This window comes from Capra hircus, mitochondrion, assembly GCF_001704415.2.
Source record: "Capra hircus isolate V07-146 mitochondrion, complete genome".
In the NCBI taxonomy this organism is placed as follows: Eukaryota; Metazoa; Chordata; class Mammalia; order Artiodactyla; family Bovidae; genus Capra; species Capra hircus.
The window spans coordinates 1-16,643 of record NC_005044.2 but is presented as its reverse complement, the minus strand read 5'-3'; the positions used below and the strand labels follow the sequence as shown (position 1 = coordinate 16,643).

General features: G+C 39.1%; 13 protein-coding genes and 24 non-coding genes across 37 annotated transcripts, besides 2 other annotated features; 9 read left to right on the top strand and 28 right to left on the bottom strand. All coding sequences in view use genetic code 2, as the record gives it.

Annotated features, from left to right (window-relative positions):
- Positions 1-1,213: a D loop.
- On the top strand, positions 1,214-1,279 carry KEF96_t22. Its single transcript has one exon. It is a non-coding gene; the product is annotated as a tRNA-Pro (tRNA).
- KEF96_t21 lies at positions 1,279-1,348 on the bottom strand. The gene has a single exon. It is a non-coding gene; the product is annotated as a tRNA-Thr (tRNA).
- Positions 1,349-1,351: 3 nt separating this feature from the next.
- On the bottom strand, positions 1,352-2,491 carry CYTB (cytochrome b). Its single transcript has one exon. The coding sequence runs from the start codon at positions 2,489-2,491 to the stop codon at positions 1,352-1,354; it is 1,140 nt and encodes a 379-aa protein (YP_004111308.1).
- A 4-nt stretch (positions 2,492-2,495) lies between these two features.
- KEF96_t20 lies at positions 2,496-2,564 on the top strand. The gene has a single exon. It is a non-coding gene; the product is annotated as a tRNA-Glu (tRNA).
- Positions 2,565-3,092, top strand: ND6 (NADH dehydrogenase subunit 6). The gene has a single exon. The coding sequence runs from the start codon at positions 2,565-2,567 to the stop codon at positions 3,090-3,092; it is 528 nt and encodes a 175-aa protein (YP_004111307.1).
- Positions 3,076-4,896, bottom strand: ND5 (NADH dehydrogenase subunit 5). Its single transcript has one exon. It carries the CDS (start codon positions 4,894-4,896, stop codon positions 3,076-3,078), a length of 1,821 nt encoding a protein of 606 aa, YP_004111306.1.
- On the bottom strand, positions 4,897-4,966 carry KEF96_t19. The gene has a single exon. It is a non-coding gene; the product is annotated as a tRNA-Leu (tRNA).
- Position 4,967: 1 nt separating this feature from the next.
- Positions 4,968-5,027, bottom strand: KEF96_t18. The gene has a single exon. It is a non-coding gene; the product is annotated as a tRNA-Ser (tRNA).
- On the bottom strand, positions 5,028-5,098 carry KEF96_t17. Its single transcript has one exon. It is a non-coding gene; the product is annotated as a tRNA-His (tRNA).
- On the bottom strand, positions 5,099-6,476 carry ND4 (NADH dehydrogenase subunit 4). Its single transcript has one exon. A coding segment is annotated over exon 1 (1,378 nt).
- Positions 6,470-6,766, bottom strand: ND4L (NADH dehydrogenase subunit 4L). The gene has a single exon. It carries the CDS (start codon positions 6,764-6,766, stop codon positions 6,470-6,472), a length of 297 nt encoding a protein of 98 aa, YP_004111304.1.
- KEF96_t16 lies at positions 6,767-6,835 on the bottom strand. The gene has a single exon. It is a non-coding gene; the product is annotated as a tRNA-Arg (tRNA).
- A 1-nt stretch (position 6,836) lies between these two features.
- Positions 6,837-7,182, bottom strand: ND3 (NADH dehydrogenase subunit 3). Its single transcript has one exon. A coding segment is annotated over exon 1 (346 nt).
- On the bottom strand, positions 7,183-7,251 carry KEF96_t15. The gene has a single exon. It is a non-coding gene; the product is annotated as a tRNA-Gly (tRNA).
- COX3 (cytochrome c oxidase subunit III) lies at positions 7,252-8,035 on the bottom strand. The gene has a single exon. A coding segment is annotated over exon 1 (784 nt).
- On the bottom strand, positions 8,035-8,715 carry ATP6 (ATP synthase F0 subunit 6). Its single transcript has one exon. It carries the CDS (start codon positions 8,713-8,715, stop codon positions 8,035-8,037), a length of 681 nt encoding a protein of 226 aa, YP_004111301.1.
- Positions 8,676-8,873, bottom strand: ATP8 (ATP synthase F0 subunit 8). Its single transcript has one exon. It carries the CDS (start codon positions 8,871-8,873, stop codon positions 8,676-8,678), a length of 198 nt encoding a protein of 65 aa, YP_004111300.1.
- A 1-nt stretch (position 8,874) lies between these two features.
- Positions 8,875-8,941, bottom strand: KEF96_t14. The gene has a single exon. It is a non-coding gene; the product is annotated as a tRNA-Lys (tRNA).
- A 3-nt stretch (positions 8,942-8,944) lies between these two features.
- Positions 8,945-9,628, bottom strand: COX2 (cytochrome c oxidase subunit II). Its single transcript has one exon. It carries the CDS (start codon positions 9,626-9,628, stop codon positions 8,945-8,947), a length of 684 nt encoding a protein of 227 aa, YP_004111299.1.
- A 1-nt stretch (position 9,629) lies between these two features.
- On the bottom strand, positions 9,630-9,697 carry KEF96_t13. The gene has a single exon. It is a non-coding gene; the product is annotated as a tRNA-Asp (tRNA).
- A 7-nt stretch (positions 9,698-9,704) lies between these two features.
- On the top strand, positions 9,705-9,773 carry KEF96_t12. Its single transcript has one exon. It is a non-coding gene; the product is annotated as a tRNA-Ser (tRNA).
- COX1 (cytochrome c oxidase subunit I) lies at positions 9,771-11,315 on the bottom strand. Its single transcript has one exon. The coding sequence runs from the start codon at positions 11,313-11,315 to the stop codon at positions 9,771-9,773; it is 1,545 nt and encodes a 514-aa protein (YP_004111298.1).
- A 1-nt stretch (position 11,316) lies between these two features.
- Positions 11,317-11,384, top strand: KEF96_t11. Its single transcript has one exon. It is a non-coding gene; the product is annotated as a tRNA-Tyr (tRNA).
- KEF96_t10 lies at positions 11,385-11,452 on the top strand. The gene has a single exon. It is a non-coding gene; the product is annotated as a tRNA-Cys (tRNA).
- Positions 11,447-11,482: an origin of replication (origin of L-stand replication).
- A 2-nt stretch (positions 11,483-11,484) lies between these two features.
- On the top strand, positions 11,485-11,557 carry KEF96_t09. The gene has a single exon. It is a non-coding gene; the product is annotated as a tRNA-Asn (tRNA).
- Position 11,558: 1 nt separating this feature from the next.
- KEF96_t08 lies at positions 11,559-11,627 on the top strand. Its single transcript has one exon. It is a non-coding gene; the product is annotated as a tRNA-Ala (tRNA).
- A 1-nt stretch (position 11,628) lies between these two features.
- On the bottom strand, positions 11,629-11,695 carry KEF96_t07. The gene has a single exon. It is a non-coding gene; the product is annotated as a tRNA-Trp (tRNA).
- On the bottom strand, positions 11,696-12,737 carry ND2 (NADH dehydrogenase subunit 2). Its single transcript has one exon. A coding segment is annotated over exon 1 (1,042 nt).
- On the bottom strand, positions 12,738-12,806 carry KEF96_t06. Its single transcript has one exon. It is a non-coding gene; the product is annotated as a tRNA-Met (tRNA).
- Positions 12,807-12,808: 2 nt separating this feature from the next.
- Positions 12,809-12,880, top strand: KEF96_t05. Its single transcript has one exon. It is a non-coding gene; the product is annotated as a tRNA-Gln (tRNA).
- Positions 12,878-12,946, bottom strand: KEF96_t04. The gene has a single exon. It is a non-coding gene; the product is annotated as a tRNA-Ile (tRNA).
- ND1 (NADH dehydrogenase subunit 1) lies at positions 12,947-13,902 on the bottom strand. The gene has a single exon. A coding segment is annotated over exon 1 (956 nt).
- A 2-nt stretch (positions 13,903-13,904) lies between these two features.
- Positions 13,905-13,979, bottom strand: KEF96_t03. The gene has a single exon. It is a non-coding gene; the product is annotated as a tRNA-Leu (tRNA).
- On the bottom strand, positions 13,980-15,552 carry KEF96_r01. The gene has a single exon. It is a non-coding gene; the product is annotated as a 16S ribosomal RNA (ribosomal RNA).
- KEF96_t02 lies at positions 15,553-15,619 on the bottom strand. The gene has a single exon. It is a non-coding gene; the product is annotated as a tRNA-Val (tRNA).
- A 387-nt stretch (positions 15,620-16,006) lies between these two features.
- Positions 16,007-16,575, bottom strand: KEF96_r02. Its single transcript has one exon. It is a non-coding gene; the product is annotated as a 12S ribosomal RNA (ribosomal RNA).
- On the bottom strand, positions 16,576-16,643 carry KEF96_t01. Its single transcript has one exon. It is a non-coding gene; the product is annotated as a tRNA-Phe (tRNA).

The window sequence follows — 16,643 nt, the reverse complement described above, 5'->3', positions numbered from 1 at the left end:
CACTTACCATGTAAAAGACCCAGGCACTTATATATTTACCTTGGCTGGAGTAAAGATTTGAGTATTGGAAGTAGAAAAATTTTGCACTAATATCTAGGAGGGAGCGTGTTTAAAACGGTGGTATATATTTAAGAAGGAGGGGGGGGAAAGGTGGAGCGAATGCATGGTGAAATGCAACATAATAAGTATGTCCTGTGACCATTAACTGCAATGCCCATGCCTACCATTATGGGGATGCTCAAGATGCAGTTAAGTCCAGCTACAATTTATGCTCCGGGTCGGGGCCTCAGACGGCCATAGCTGAGTCCAAGCATCCCCGAAAATTAAAAAATACCAAATGTATGACAGCACAGTTATGTGTGAGCATGGGCTGATTAGTCATTAGTCCATCGAGATGTCTTATTTAAGAGGAAAGAGTGGGCGATTTTAGGTGAGATGGCCCTGAAGAAAGAACCAGATGTCTGATAAAGTTCATTAAATAGCTACCCCCACGGTTAATGGGCCCGGAGCGAGAAGAGGGATCCCTGCCAAGCGGGTTGCTGGTTTCACGCGGCATGGTCGACAAGCTCGTGATCTAGTGGACGGGATACGCATGTTGACAAGGATAGATTTGACTTTATGTGCTATGTACGGGTATACAGTAAAATGTACCATGTACTGCTAATAAGGACATTGTACGTGCTTATATGCATGGGGGAGATCGTTTAATGTACGATATACATATTATGTCTTTATTACATTAATACTGATATACGTGCTTAATATGCATGTGGAAAATCGTTTAATGTACTATATACATATTATGTCCTTGTTACATTAATATTATGTACGTACACGTGAAGTAGATCATAAAATGTAATGTACATACATTACGTTTATGCTGGATTAGTACTGCACATGTGTAGGGTAGATATATAGTAAACTATATGAAGGCTGTATGTCCGCGTTATATGGATGTTAGTAAATGTATTTGTGTGTAGGCGAGCGGTGTAATGTACTTGCATACGCGTAACATTGTGTGGTGTTGGCGTTTGTGTGGGTATCTAAGTTGGGTTAGGATTGGGATGTTTTTATACGTGTGGGTTGTTGGCATGTCTGTAAGCTTGTGGAGTGGGAAGTTTGTGTTGTATATTTGAAATTTTTAGTAAATTTAATACTGGGGAGGCTCTTAATATTTTTGGGGGTATATTAATAGATGTGGTTAATAGTGGTTCAGGGAATAGTTTAAATAGAATTTCAGCTTTGGGTGCTGATAGTGAGGCTATGGCTTCTTCCTTGAGTCTTAGGGAGATTGGCTATTCTCCTTTTCTGGTTTACAAGACCAGTGTATTGATTGTACTACAAAGACTTGTCTTCATTTTAGAAGGTTGTTTTCAATGGTGCTAGCTGCTGGTATTATTACTAGAATGATGAGGAAATATATGATAGATGCTAGTTGTCCAATAATAATGTAGGGATGTTCGACTGGCTGTCCTCCAATTCATGTGAGTGTTAATAGATCTGCTACCAGGATTCAGAATATGCATTGGCTGATTGGGCGGAATATTATGCTTCGTTGTTTAGATGTGTGGAGGAAGGGTACAAGTACTAAGATTAGGATTGAGAGGACTAGGGCTAGGACTCCTCCTAGTTTGTTGGGAATTGATCGTAGGATTGCGTATGCAAATAGGAAATACCACTCAGGTTTAATGTGAGGGGGTGTATTGAGTGGATTTGCTGGGATATAGTTGTCTGGGTCTCCGAGTAGGTCGGGTGTGAATAGTACTAGTAATATTAGAACAAGAATTAGTAGCATGGCGCCTAAGATATCTTTAATGGTGTAGTAAGGGTGAAATGGGATTTTATCTGCGTCTGATGGAATTCCTGTGGGGTTGTTCGATCCTGTTTCGTGGAGGAAAAGCAGGTGGACTATGGCGAGGGCTGTGATGATGAATGGGAGGATAAAGTGGAAGGCGAAGAATCGGGTGAGAGTGGCTTTGTCTACTGAGAATCCCCCTCAGATTCATTCGACTAGGTTTGTGCCAATATATGGGATTGCTGAAAGAAGATTAGTGATGACTGTTGCCCCTCAAAATGATATTTGTCCTCATGGTAAAACATAGCCTATGAATGCTGTGGCCATTGTCGCGAGCAGGAGGATTACTCCAATGTTTCATGTTTCTAGAAAGGTATATGATCCATAGTATAGACCTCGTCCGATATGTATGAATAGGCAGATAAAGAATATTGATGCTCCGTTTGCGTGTATGTATCGGATGATTCAGCCATAATTTACATCTCGACAAATGTGAGTTACAGAGGAAAATGCTGTTATTGTGTCGGATGTATAGTGTATTGCTAGGAATAGGCCTGTCAGGATTTGTAAGATTAGGCAAATTCCTAGGAGGGATCCAAAGTTTCATCATGATGAGATGTTTGATGGGGTTGGGAGGTCAATAAATGCGTTGTTTACAATTTTTATTAATGGGTGGGTCTTTCGGATGTTGGTCATTAGTGTTCTTGTAGTTGAATAACAACGATGGTTTTTCATATCATTGGTCATGGTTAGATTCCATGTGAGAATAATGATAATATATATTGTATTTATTTTAAGCGTTATCTTTGTAATAGGTTTTGTGGGGTTTTCTTCAAAACCTTCGCCTATTTATGGGGGGTTAGGGTTAATTGTGAGTGGTGGGGCGGGATGTGGTATTGTGTTGAATTTTGGTGGGTCTTTTTTAGGTTTAATAGTTTTTTTAATTTATTTGGGGGGTATAATGGTAGTTTTTGGTTATACGACGGCTATGGCTACTGAGCAATATCCTGAGGTTTGAGTTTCTAGTAAAGTTGTTCTAGGGGCGTTTGTTACTGGTTTGTTAATGGAGTTTCTTATGGTTTATTATGTGTTGAAAGATAAGGAAGTAGAGATTGTGTTTGAGTTTAATGGTATGGGGGATTGGGTTATTTATGATACAGGGGATTCCGGGTTCTTCAGTGAGGAGGCCATAGGGATTGCTGCTTTATACAGTTATGGTACTTGATTAGTTATTGTTACTGGTTGATCTTTGTTAATTGGTGTTGTGGTAATTATGGAGATTACTCGTGGAAATTAAATAGAATTGTGCTGACAAGGATTGTAACCAGGAAGGAAAGGAAGTATAGCTTAATTAGGCCTTTTTGGTTTGTTGTTGTGGTAGCTATTTTTATCTGGGCTTGTGAGATGGTTTTTGGTAGAATAGTTTCTAGTCAGATTAGATCTAGGAGAGAGGATGCTGATTTTTGACTTATTGTTAAGTTTATGTAGGGGGTTAAGCGGTGTATGATTGTGGGATAATATCCTAGTAGGTTGGAGAATTTGAATATGTTTGATGAGTAGTTAAATTTTAGGTGGTGAGTTATGTTAGCGGTTTCTAGTGCTAAAATAAAGCCTAGGATTGTAACTGCTAGGGCGGTTATTTTTAGATAGTGGGGTATAGTGATTTGGGGAATTGTTATTGGGGGGATATTGTTGGAGATGAAAAATCCTGCGAAGAGACTTCCGATTAGTAAGCGTTTGATTGAGTTTATTAGGAACGGGTTGTTTTCATTAATGTTGATGAGAGTTGGGAATCGGGGCTGTCCTAGGAGTGCGAAGAAGATAATTCGAGTACTGTAGACAGCTGTAAAGGAGGTGGCGATTAATGTTATTAAGAGGGCTCAGGCGTTGGTATACGACGTGTTGGCGGATTCAATGATTAAGTCTTTGGAATAGAATCCGGTGAGGAAAGGTATTCCTGTTAGTGCAAGGCTGCCAATAATGAGGGCTGTTGTGGTGAATGGTATTGCTTTAAATAGGCCTCCCATTTTTCGAATGTCTTGTTCGTTGTTTAGGTTGTGGATAATAGAGCCGGAGCATATGAATAGCATGGCTTTGAAGAAGGCATGGGTGCAGATGTGGAGGAATGCTAGGTAGGGTTGGTTAATTCCAATTGTTACTATTATAAGGCCAAGTTGACTGGATGTGGAGAAGGCGACGATTTTTTTAATGTCATTTTGGGTAAGAGCACATATTGCTGTAAATAGTGTAGTAATGGCTCCTAGGCATAGTATAATAGATTGGGCAAATTTGTTATTTTCTGTTAGTGGATGAAAGCGGATTAGTAGAAAAATGCCTGCTACTACTATTGTACTTGAGTGGAGTAATGCTGAAACGGGTGTTGGGCCTTCTATTGCGGAGGGTAGTCATGGGTGTAGGCCAAATTGCGCAGATTTTCCAGCTGCAGCTAGAGTTAGTCCTATCAGGGGTAGGTTTGAGTTTTCTGGCTTTAGTATAAAGATTTGTTGGAGATCTCAAGTGTTAAGGTTGATTAGAAATCATGCTATTGTTAGGATAAACCCAATGTCTCCAATGCGGTTATATAGAATCGCCTGTAAGGCTGCTGTGTTTGCGTCTGTTCGTCCATATCACCATCCGATCAGTAAGAATGATATGATTCCGACTCCTTCTCAGCCGATAAATAGTTGGAAGAGATTATTTGCGGTGACGAGGATGAGTATTGTGATGAGAAATAGGAGTAAATATTTGAAGAATTGGTTGATGTTGGGGTCTGAGTGTATGTATCACATTGAGAATTCTATAATGGATCATGTAACGAATAGTGCTACTGGGACAAATATTACTGAAAAATAGTCTATCTTGAAGCTGAGCGATAATTTAAGGGTTTGGATAGATAGTCAGTGTCAGTTTGAAATGACTATTTCTTGTCCTGTATAAATGAATATTATTGTGGGGACTATGCTAGTGATAAAGGCATATGAAACGACCGTTTTTACATAAAGTGGGTAGTTGGTGGATTTGTAGATATTGAGGTTGGTTATTATGATGGGTGCGGTTAATAGGGTTAGGGTGGTTAGTGCAAGAGAAGAAAACAGGTTTATTACTTTTATTTGGAGTTGCACCAATTTTTTGGCTCCTAAGACCAACGGATAACTACTATCCTTTAAAAGTTTGAAAAAGCCATGTTGTTAGACATGGAAGCATAGAGTTAGCAGTTCTTGCATACTTTTTCGGTAAATAAGAAGGTGATAGGCTTCTATTGTTAGATTCACAATCTAATGTTTTTTTTTAAACTATATTTACAGTATAGGGGGCCTAGGATAATTTTTGGGTTTAGGGATAGAAGTAGTAGTGGTAATATATGAAGTGATATGAGTGCATTTTCTCGTGTGAAAGAAGGTAAGATGTTGTTGATGTGATGGGTATGTTTACCCCGTTGCGTTGTAATTAGTATGTAGAGGGAGTATAGGGCGGTGATCACTATATTAAGTCCTATTAGAATAATTGTGATGTTAGATCATGAAAAAGTTGATATTACTACGAATAGTTCTCCAATTAGGTTGATTGTTGGGGGTAGGGCCAGATTAGTTAGGCTTGCTAGGAGTCATCAGGCAGCCATTAGTGGAAGGAGTGTTTGGAGGCCGCGGGCTAAAATTATTGTACGGCTGTGGATTCGCTCATAGTTAGAATTTGCTAGGCAGAAAAGTATAGATGATGTAAGGCCATGGGCAATTATTAGGGCAGTGGCTCCTATGTAGCTTCAGGGTGTCTGGATAAGGATGGCGACGATAACGAGCGCTATATGACTGACGGAAGAATATGCGATGAGTGATTTCAGGTCCGTTTGACGGAGACAAATTGAGCTGGTTATAATTATGCCTCATAATGATAGTATAATAAATGGATATGCTATATAGTCGGTGATTGGATTAAGGAGTAGTGTGATTCGTATCATGCCATATCCTCCTAGTTTTAGTAGGATTGCTGCAAGGACTATAGAGCCTGCGATTGGGGCTTCTACGTGGGCTTTAGGTAATCAAAGGTGGAGTCCATATAATGGTATTTTTACTATGAAGGCTATTATGCATGCTAATCATAAGAAAACATTGGATCAGGAGTTGGGTACTGGTTGTGCTCAGTATTGAAGGATTAGGAAGTTTAGAGATCCTACTGTGTTTTGAATGTGAATTAGTGCGACTAGTAGGGGTAGGGATCCTGTTAGGGTATAAAACAAGAAGTAGAGGCCGGCGTTTAGACGCTCTGTTTGGTTTCCTCATCGAGTGATGATGATGAGTGTAGGGACTAGTGTTGCTTCAAATATAATGTAAAAGAAAATTAGTTCTGTAGCGGTGAATGTTATAATTAGGAATAGTTGCAATAGGACTAGTATTGAGATGAAGAGTTTTTTCCGGGTTGGACTTTCTTTTAATAGGTGATGTTGACTAGCTATAAGTATCAGGGGAAGGAGTCATATAGTTAGGATTAGTAGTGGAGTAGATAGGGAGTCGGAGAAGAAGGTTAATGAGAAGTTGAGGCTGTTATCGCCGAATTGGTTTATAAGGAGTAGGCTTGTGAAGCTAATTAGTAGGCTATGAAGTGTGGAGTTAATTCAGATTATGTTATTTTTTGATAGTCAGGTTAGGGGTATAAGTATTATTGTAGGAATAATGTATTTTAGCATTGTAATAAGTTAAGGTTTTGTACGTAATCGGTACCATATGTGTTTGATACCATTACTAGTAAGGACAGGCCTAGTGCTGCTTCGCAGGCTGCGAAAACTAGTAAGATAATAGGTATTATGCTGGCTAAGGTGAAGTGTGAATTTAGGATCATTAGGGTGGCTATGATAAATAGAGATAATATTATTCCTTCTAGGCATAGGAGGGAGGATATTAGGTGAGATCGATATATCAATAGTCCTGTGAGAGATACTGCGAATGCTGTTATAATATTTATGTATACGAGGGACATTTGGTAATTATGAGTTTAATCATAATCTAATGAGTCGAAATCACTTATTTTGTTTTAAACTAAATACCATATTCAGTTCACTCTAGTCCTTTTTGAGTTCATTCGTAGGCTAGGCTTACAGCTAATAGAAAAATTAGGAGAAGGGCTATGGTAAGCATTGTGTTTAGATTAGTTGTTTGTGAGGCTCATGGTAGTGGAAGAAGTAGTGCAATTTCTAGGTCAAAAAGGAGAAATGTGATGGCTACTAGGAAAAATTTTATGGAGAAGGGAAGGCGAGCCGATCCTATGGGGTCAAATCCGCATTCATATGGGCTTGTTTTTTCTGAGTAAACGTTTAGTTGGGGGAGTCAAAATGCGATAGTTACGAGTAATGTAGCTAGTGTAAAATTAGTCAGGAGAGTAATTATGAGGTTTATTGTTCTTTTTCGGATTGTACCGAAACTAACTGATTGGAAGTCAGTTGTACTGATTAATACTAAAAGGACATGAGCCTCATCAATAGATGGATACATAGAGGAAAAGTCATACTACGTCTACAAAGTGTCAGTATCAGGCAGCAGCTTCGAAACCGAAGTGATGATTAGAGGTGAAGTGAAATTTTAGTTGACGGAAAAAGCAGACAATCAAAAAGGTAGATCCGATGATAACATGAAGACCGTGGAATCCTGTGGCTACGAAGAAAGTTGAACCGTAGACTCCGTCTGAAATTGTGAATGGTGCTTCATAATATTCTGATGCTTGTAATAATGTGAAGTATAAGCCTAGTATAATGGTAATGAATAAGGCTTGTAGTATGTGGTTACGGTCTCCTTCCATAAGGCTATGGTGAGCTCAGGTGATGGAAACTCCTGAGGCTAGGAGGACGGAGGTATTAAGTAATGGGACTTCTAGGGGATTAAGTGGGTGAATGCCTGTTGGGGGTCAGCAGCCGCCTAATTCGGGTGTGGGGGCAAGGCTCGAGTGATAGAAAGCTCAGAAAAACCCAGTAAAGAATAAAACTTCGGAAATGATAAAAAGGATTATTCCATAGCGAAGGCCTTTTTGAACGGCTGGAGTATGATGACCTTGGAAGGTACTTTCTCGAATCACATCTCGTCATCATTGGTATATTGTAAGCATGTTTGTTGTTAGACCTAGGGTTAGTAGGACGGTTGAGTTGAAGTGAAATCATATGGTGAGGCCGGATGTTAGTAGGAGAGCGGATAGTGCCCCTGTGAGGGGTCAGGGGCTTGGATTTACTATATGATAAGCATGGGTTTGGTGTGTCATTATGTGTTGTCGTGCAGGTATAGGCTGACTAGGAGAGTAAATACGTAGGCTTGGATTATAGCTACTGCGAATTCGAGAATTGTTAGTAGAATTAGAATAATGAATGTAATGAGTGCTGTTGTAGGACTAATGCTTGTTAGTGCAAGGGTGGCCCCTCCGATTAAGTGAATTAGTAAGTGTCCTGCTGTGATGTTGGCTGTCAGTCGTACGGCGAGGGCTATTGGTTGAATAAAGAGGCTAATGGTTTCAATAATTACTAGCATTGGGATTAGTGGTGTGGGCGTTCCTTGTGGTAGGAAATGGGCGAGTGATGCTTTAGTTTTGTTGCGAAAACCTGTAATTACAGCCCCTGCTCATAAGGGAATAGCCATGCCTAGATTTATTGATAGTTGTGTAGTTGGTGTAAATGAGTGGGGTAGAAGGCCTAATAGGTTTGTAGATCCAATAAATAGGATTAGGGACATTAATATTAATGTTCATGTTTGTCCTTTGGTGTTATGAATACTTATTATTTGTTTTGATATGAGTTGGAGTGCCCATTGTTGGAGAGAGATGAGGCGGTTGTTAATTAGTCGGTTTGATGAGGGAAATAGTAAGCTAGGAAATAAAATAATAAGGGTAACAAGGGGGAGGCCTAATATTATAGGGGTAATAAAAGAGGTAAATAGATTTTCGTTCATTTTGTTTCTCAAGGGGTGTTATGCTTTAGTATTTTTGCTGTTAGTTCTGGGTTGTGGTAGAAGTCGTACTTTGAGATTTTTAGTTGGAAAATAATAAAGAGAGCTAGAAATATTGATAAAATTGTTGTAAGTCATGTCGATGTGTCTAGTTGTGGCATATCATCAAGGAGAGTATTATGCTCTCGGTCTTTAACTTAAAAGGTTAACGCTACATAGCTTCTTGATGACTTTATAGTATTGATGCAGATCATTTTTCAAAATATTTTAGAGGAACTAGCTCGAGAACGATTGGTATGAAACTATGGTTTGATCCGCAGATTTCTGAGCATTGGCCGTAGAATAGACCTGGACGAGTCGACATAAGGGTTGTTTGATTTAAACGACCTGGAATTGCGTCTGTTTTTAATCCTAGAGAGGGAACTGCTCATGAGTGTAGAACGTCTTCGGAAGAGATTAATATTCGAATTGTCATTTCTATGGGTAGTACAACTCGGTTATCTACCTCTAGCAGTCGTAGTTCTCCAGGTTTTAATTCTGATGTTGGAATTATATAGGAATCGAAGCTTAAGTCTTCATAGTCTGTATACTCATAGCTTCAGTATCATTGATGTCCCATAGTTTTTACTGTGAGGGATGGGTTGTTGATCTCGTCTATTATGTATAGAATTCGTAAAGATGGGAGAGCAATCATAATTAAAATAATGGCTGGTAAGATAGTTCAGACCGTTTCTACTTCTTGTGCGTCTATGGTGCTGGTGTGGGTTAGTTTTGTTGTTAATATTAGTGAAATAATATAAAGTACCAGTGAGCTGATTAGGAAAACAATTATTAGTGTGTGATCGTGAAAATGTAGTAGTTCTTCTATAATGGGTGATGCTGCGTCTTGAAAACCTAGTTGTATGGGGTATGCCATATGAGATGTACGGGATTTTCACCTGTAATTTAATCTTGACAAGATTATGTAATATTTTACTAACATCTCGTTTATTGAGAGAGACATAGTGGTTATGGTGTTGGCTTGAAACCAATAATAGGGGGTTCGATTCCTTCCTTTCTTATTTTAGGCTAACGTATGTGGGTTCTTCAAATGTGTGGTATGGTGGGGGGCATCCGTTCAGTCACTCTAGATTTGTTGTGGTTAGGTCTACAGTTAGGACCTCTCGTTTGGATGCAAATGCTTCTCAGATAATGAAGATTATTAGTATTACTGCTGTTAGTGAAATGAATGAGCCTATAGATGAAATAGTATTTCATATTGTATATGCGTCTGGGTAATCAGAGTATCGTCGTGGTATACCAGATAATCCTAGGAAATGTTGTGGGAAGAAGGTCATGTTAACACCTACAAATATAATTGCGAAGTGGATTTTGGCTCATGTATCATTAAGAGTGTAGCCTGAAAATAGGGGAAATCAGTGTACAAATCCCCCTATGATAGCGAACACAGCTCCTATTGATAGAACGTAGTGGAAATGAGCTACTACATAGTATGTGTCGTGGAGAACAATATCAAGGGATGAGTTAGCTAAAACAATTCCAGTTAGGCCTCCTACTGTAAAAAGGAAGATGAAGCCTAGGGCTCATATCATGGCGGGGGACCATTTGATATTGCCTCCGTGGAGTGTTGCTAATCAACTGAAGACTTTTACTCCAGTTGGGATAGCGATAATTATGGTAGCTGATGTGAAGTAAGCCCGTGTATCGACGTCTATTCCGACTGTAAATATATGGTGGGCTCATACAATAAATCCTAGAAACCCGATTGATATTATGGCTCACACTATTCCTATGTACCCGAATGGTTCTTTTTTCCCTGAGTAGTAGGTTACGATATGAGAGATTATTCCAAATCCAGGTAAAATAAGAATATATACTTCAGGGTGTCCAAAGAATCAGAATAGGTGTTGATATAAAATAGGGTCTCCTCCTCCTGCTGGGTCAAAGAAGGTTGTGTTTAGGTTTCGGTCTGTTAGTAGTATTGTGATGCCAGCTGCTAATACAGGAAGTGAAAGGAGGAGTAGTACGGCAGTAATTAAGACAGATCACACAAACAGGGGAGTTTGATATTGTGATATTGCGGGTGGTTTCATGTTAATGATAGTTGTGATAAAATTAATGGCTCCTAGAATTGAAGAGATGCCTGCTAGGTGTAGGGAAAAAATAGTTAGGTCTACTGAGGCTCCTGCATGGGCTAGATTACCTGCTAGAGGAGGATATACGGTTCAACCTGTTCCTGCTCCGGCTTCAACTATAGAGGATGCTAGAAGTAATAGGAAAGAGGGGGGAAGGAGTCAAAAGCTTATATTATTTATCCGAGGAAATGCTATGTCGGGGGCTCCAATTATTAGAGGGACTAGTCAGTTGCCAAACCCTCCAATCATAATAGGTATTACTATAAAGAAAATTATTACGAATGCGTGTGCAGTTACAATTACATTGTAGATCTGGTCATCTCCAAGTAGGGTTCCGGGTTGACCTAGTTCGGCGCGAATTAGTAAGCTCAAGGCGGTCCCTACTATGCCAGCTCAGGCACCGAACAGAAGGTAGAGGGTGCCGATGTCTTTGTGGTTGGTTGAAAATAGTCAGCGGTTGATGAACATGGGTAAAATGGCTGAGCAAAGCAATAGACTGTAAATCTAAGAACAGAGGTTTGATTCCTCTTTTTACCAAGTCCTGTAGTGAATTAACATATTGAATTGCAAATTCAAAGAAGCAGCTTCAAACTCTGCCGGGGCTTCTCCCGCCTTTTTTTCTTCGCGGCGGGAGAAGTAGATTGAAGCCAGTTATCTAGGGTATTTAGCTGTTAACTAAAGTTTCGTGGGGGTGGAGCCCACCAGTCTAGTAAGGATTTAGCTTAATTAAAGTGGTTGATTTGCATTCAATTGATGTAAGATATGGTCTTGCAGTCCTTATCAGGAATTAAGTAAATTATACTTGCTTAGGGCTTTGAAGGCTCTTGGTCTATTTAACCTAAATTCCTATTCTAGAATTGAGAGGATTGGTGTGAGTGGTAGGAGTATTGTAGATAGTACGGTTAAGGTTGGTAGGAGAGTTATTCGTTTTGTGGTCGAGAATTGTCATTTCATTTTTATATTGTTTGTGGAGGGGAATATTGTGAGTGTGGTAGAATATGTGAGTCGTATGTAGAAATATAGGTTTAGTAGTGCTGTGATTGCTATAAGGGTGGGTAAGATAATGCTGTTATTTTTTGTTATTTCTTGAATAATTATTCATTTTGGTACAAATCCTGATAGTGGGGGGAGTCCTCCTATTGATAGGAGGGTGATGAGGACTAGGGTTGTTATGATAGGTATTTTATTTCATGTGAGTGATAGTGATAGGGTGGTTGTGGTTGAGTTAGCTATGAATAGTAAAAATATAGTGGAGGTCATGGTAATATAAATAATTAGGTTTAATAGTATTATGGTGGGGTTGTATGGTAAAATTGCTGTTATTCAACCTATGTGGGCAATTGATGAGTAGGCTATGATTTTTCGTAGTTGGGTTTGGTTTAGTCCTCCTCAGCCTCCAATTATAATGGATAAAATTGATAGGGTTAAGATTAAGTCTAGGTTGATGGATGGGAGGATTTGGTAAAGTACAGATATGGGTGCTAGTTTTTGTCATGTGAGTAGGATTAGGCCCGAGGATAGGGGGATACCTTGTGTTACTTCTGGGACTCAGAAGTGGAATGGAGCTATTCCTAGTTTTATAGCGAGGGCTATTGTTATGAGTATGGAGGCTGTTGGGTGAAATAGTTTTGTCACAGTTCATTGGCCTGAGAATATTAAATTAATAATAATAGCTATTATTAGTAATATTGAGGCTGTTGATTGAGTTAGGAAATATTTGGTTGATGCTTCTGTGGCTCGTGGGTTATGTTTTTTTATTATAATAGGGATAATGGCGAGTATGTTTATTTCAAATCCGATTCAGATGAGTAGTCAGTGGGAGCTAATTATGACGATTGTGGTTCCAAGTATAACGGTTATTAGAATAATAATAAAAATGATTGGATTTATTAGTACGGGAAGGATATAAACCAACATTTTCGGGGTATGGGCCCGATAGCTTAATTAGCTGACCTTACTATTAGAATTTGGTGTAATTGGGAGCACGAAGAGTTTTGGGTTCTTAGGAGTAGGTTCAATTCCTATAATTCTAGAAATAAGAGGATTTAAACCTCTATTATTTACTCTATCAAAGTAACTCTTTTGTCAGACATATTTCTTATGTTTGTGGGGGGATGCTTGATAGGAGAATGGGTAGTGACACGTGTCATATACATAGGGCCAGTGTTAGGGGTAGGAAATTTTTTCATAATAAGTGTATTAGTTGGTCGTAACGGAATCGGGGGTAGGATGCTCGGATTCATAGGAAAGTGATTGTAAGTAGGAGTGATTTGATAATAAAGTTAATTGTGTAGAGTTCTGGTATATAGGGGCTGTGAAATGCTCCTAAGAAGAGAGTTGTTGTGAAGATATTTATTATAATAATATTTGCATATTCTGCTATGAAAAATAGGGCAAATGGCCCTGCGGCATATTCTACGTTGAAGCCTGATACTAGTTCGGATTCTCCTTCGGTCAGGTCAAATGGTGCTCGGTTTGTTTCTGCTAGTGTTGAGATGAATCACATTATTGCTAGAGGTCATGCTGGGAAGATTAGTCATACTTGTTCCTGTGTAATAATTAGTGTAGAGAGGGCGAAGGATCCGTTTATTAGTAAGATTGATAGTAGGATAATTGCTAGTGTTACTTCATATGAAATTGTTTGTGCTACTGCTCGTAAGGCTCCAATGAGAGCATATTTTGAGTTGGAGGCTCAGCCTGATCAGAGAATTGAGTATACGGCTAAGCTTGATATAGCTAATATGAAGAGGACTCCTAAATTTATGTTAATGAGGGGGTAGGGTATGGGTAGGGGAATTCATATGGTTAAGGCTAGGGTCAGAGCTAAAATGGGGGCTAGAATAAATATTGAGATTGAGGATGTGGCAGGTCGTAAGGGTTCTTTAATGAAAAGTTTAATTGCATCAGCGATTGGTTGAAGTAAGCCGTATGGTCCTACGACGTTTGGACCTTTTCGGAGCTGTATGTAGCCTAGGACTTTTCGTTCAACTAGTGTAAGGAAAGCTACGGCTAGAAGAATGGGAATAATGAATGTTAGAATATTAATTATAAACATATTGTTAAGGAGAGGATTTGAATCTCTGAGTATAAAGGTTTAAGTTTTACGCAATTACCGGGCTCTGCCACCTTAACTAGGCCCTTTTCTAGGGCAGGTTTTGTTTGTAAAATTAATTGAGATAGGGTCATTAATTGGTTTAAGGCGCTTTGTTGAAGTTGGCCTTATTTCTCTTGTCCTTTCGTACTGGGAGAAATACATAACAGATAGAAACCGACCTGGATTGCTCCGGTCTGAACTCAGATCACGTAGGACTTTAATCGTTGAACAAACGAACCTTTGATAGCGGTTGCACCATCAGGATGTCCTGATCCAACATCGAGGTCGTAAACCCTATTGTCGATATGGACTCTTGAATAGGATTGCGCTGTTATCCCTAGGGTAACTTGTTCCGTTGATCAAGTTTTTTGGATCAATAAGCGATAATTTGATTTGACTTGTAAGTCTAGTCTTTAAAATCGCTCGGAGGATCTCTTGTTCTCCGAGGTCACCCCAACCAAAACTGCTAGTCCATAAAGGATGTTGTTATCCCTTAGTGGTTAAATTTATTTCTTTTGGACTAGTTAGTTAAAGCTCCATAGGGTCTTCTCGTCTTGTTAATTCATTCCCGCCTCTTCACGGGGAGGTCAATTTCACTGATTGGAAGTAAGAGACAGTAAAACCCTCGTGTGGCCGTTCATACAAGTCCTTATTTAGAGAACAAATGATTATGCTACCTTTGCACGGTCAGAATACCGCGGCCGTTTAACGTTTAGTCACTGGGCAGGCAGTGCCTCCAATACTGGAAATGCTGGAGGTGATGTTTTTGGTAAACAGGCGGGGTTTGTGTTTGCCGAGTTCCTTTTACTTCTTTTAATCTTTCCTGGGTGCACTCCTGTGTTGGGTTAACAGTGTAATTAATAAATTATTTATCGTTAGGTTGTTTTTATTTACTGTTAACAGTCAGAATATTATCAGATACTGACTTAAACTTGTGCAGGGAGAAAATATTTCTTGTTACTCATATTAACATTATTGCTTCTATTTAATAATAGAGTGGTCCAGTATTAGGTCTAGGAGTTAGTTGTACTATTGTTGGGATTAATTTTATTTTTATTGTTGAGCTTTAACGCTTTCTTAATTGATGGCTGCTTTTAGGCCTACTATGGTGTTGTAAAGTCTTACTCTCTAGTGAAGGTTGTATCCATTTCTAAAAGGCTGAACCTTTTTAGACTAACTTTTAAAAATACAGTAAAATTTATTTATATTTTTGGTATCTTTAAAGCTGAACTAAAATTCATTTTCTGGACAACCAGCTATCACCAGGCTCGTTAGGCATGTCACCTCTACTTATGGGTCTTCTCACTATTTTGCCACATAGATGAGTTGGTTCTGATAAACTGCCCATGAGTAGCTCGTCTGGTTTCGGGTTACTTAGCTAAAATTCGTTTTGTTAAGTTTTTTGCTCGTTAATTCATTATGCAAAAGGTACAAGGGTTAATCTTTGCTTTTTTGTACTTTAATTCTTTTTCTTTCATCATTCCCTTACGGTACTTTCTCTATAGCGCCATATTTAAAATTTCTATCTCCTATACTTTAATTGGGGTAAATGTTTTGTTTTAGACTGTTTTGGTAATTTAGATGGGGGGGGGGGATTGGGCTAGATATAGTTCAAGATATTCATAATATGTGAAATCTTCTAGGTGTAAACTAGGTGCTTTGGTTAAGCTATATCTTGATTTATCCAAGCACACTTTCCAGTATGCTTACCTTGTTACGACTTATCTCCTCTCATGTAGTTGATGCGTGTTAATAGGCTTGAGTGCATTGTATTTACTTGAGGAGGGTGACGGGCGGTGTGTGCGTGCTTCATGGCCTAATTCAACTAAGCACTCTATTCTTAGTTTACTACTAAATCCTCCTTTGGTCATTAATTTCATAATGGCTTTCGTATTAATTTTCTTAAGGTAGAAAATGTAGCCCATTTCTTCCCATTCCATGGGTTACACCTTGACCTAACGTCTTTATGTGTTGTGATTGAGCTTACTTTTGTTCCTTTTTAGGGTTTGCTGAAGATGGCGGTATATAGACTGTATTAGCAAGGATTGGTGAGGTTTATCGGGGTTTATCGATTATAGAACAGGCTCCTCTAGAAGGGTATAAAGCACCGCCAAGTCCTTTGAGTTTCGGGCTGTTGCCGGTAGTACTCTGGCGAATAATTTTGTTTCTGTAATTATTTGTGTTTAGGGCTAAGCATAGTGGGGTATCTAATCCCAGTTTGGGTCTTAGCTATAGTGTATCAGCTGCAGTAGGGTTACTTTCGTCATCTATTTTTGTTGTAATTATGGCTTTTTACAGTTTAATTAGAATTTAACTCTATTTGATGTAGTGCTTTAACACGTTTTACGCCGTATTCCTGTTAGCTTGGGTTAATCGTATGACCGCGGTGGCTGGCACGAGATTTACCAACCCTGGTCAACATGGCTTAGTCAAACTTTCGTTTATGGCTTAATTTTTGTCACTGCTGTCTCCCGTAGGGGTGTGGTTAAGCGAGGCGTTATAAGCTACAAGATGTGTGCTTGATACCTGCTCCTCTTAGTCTTATTGATTTGGAGGGCGTTACTCACCGGGGCGTGGATGCTTGCATGTGTAAGTCTGTTGAGAGTTAACAGGAAGGCTGGGACCAAACCTATGTGTTTATGGAGTTGGTACACTCATCTAGGCATTTTCAGTGCCTTGCTTTAAGTTTAAGCTACATCAAC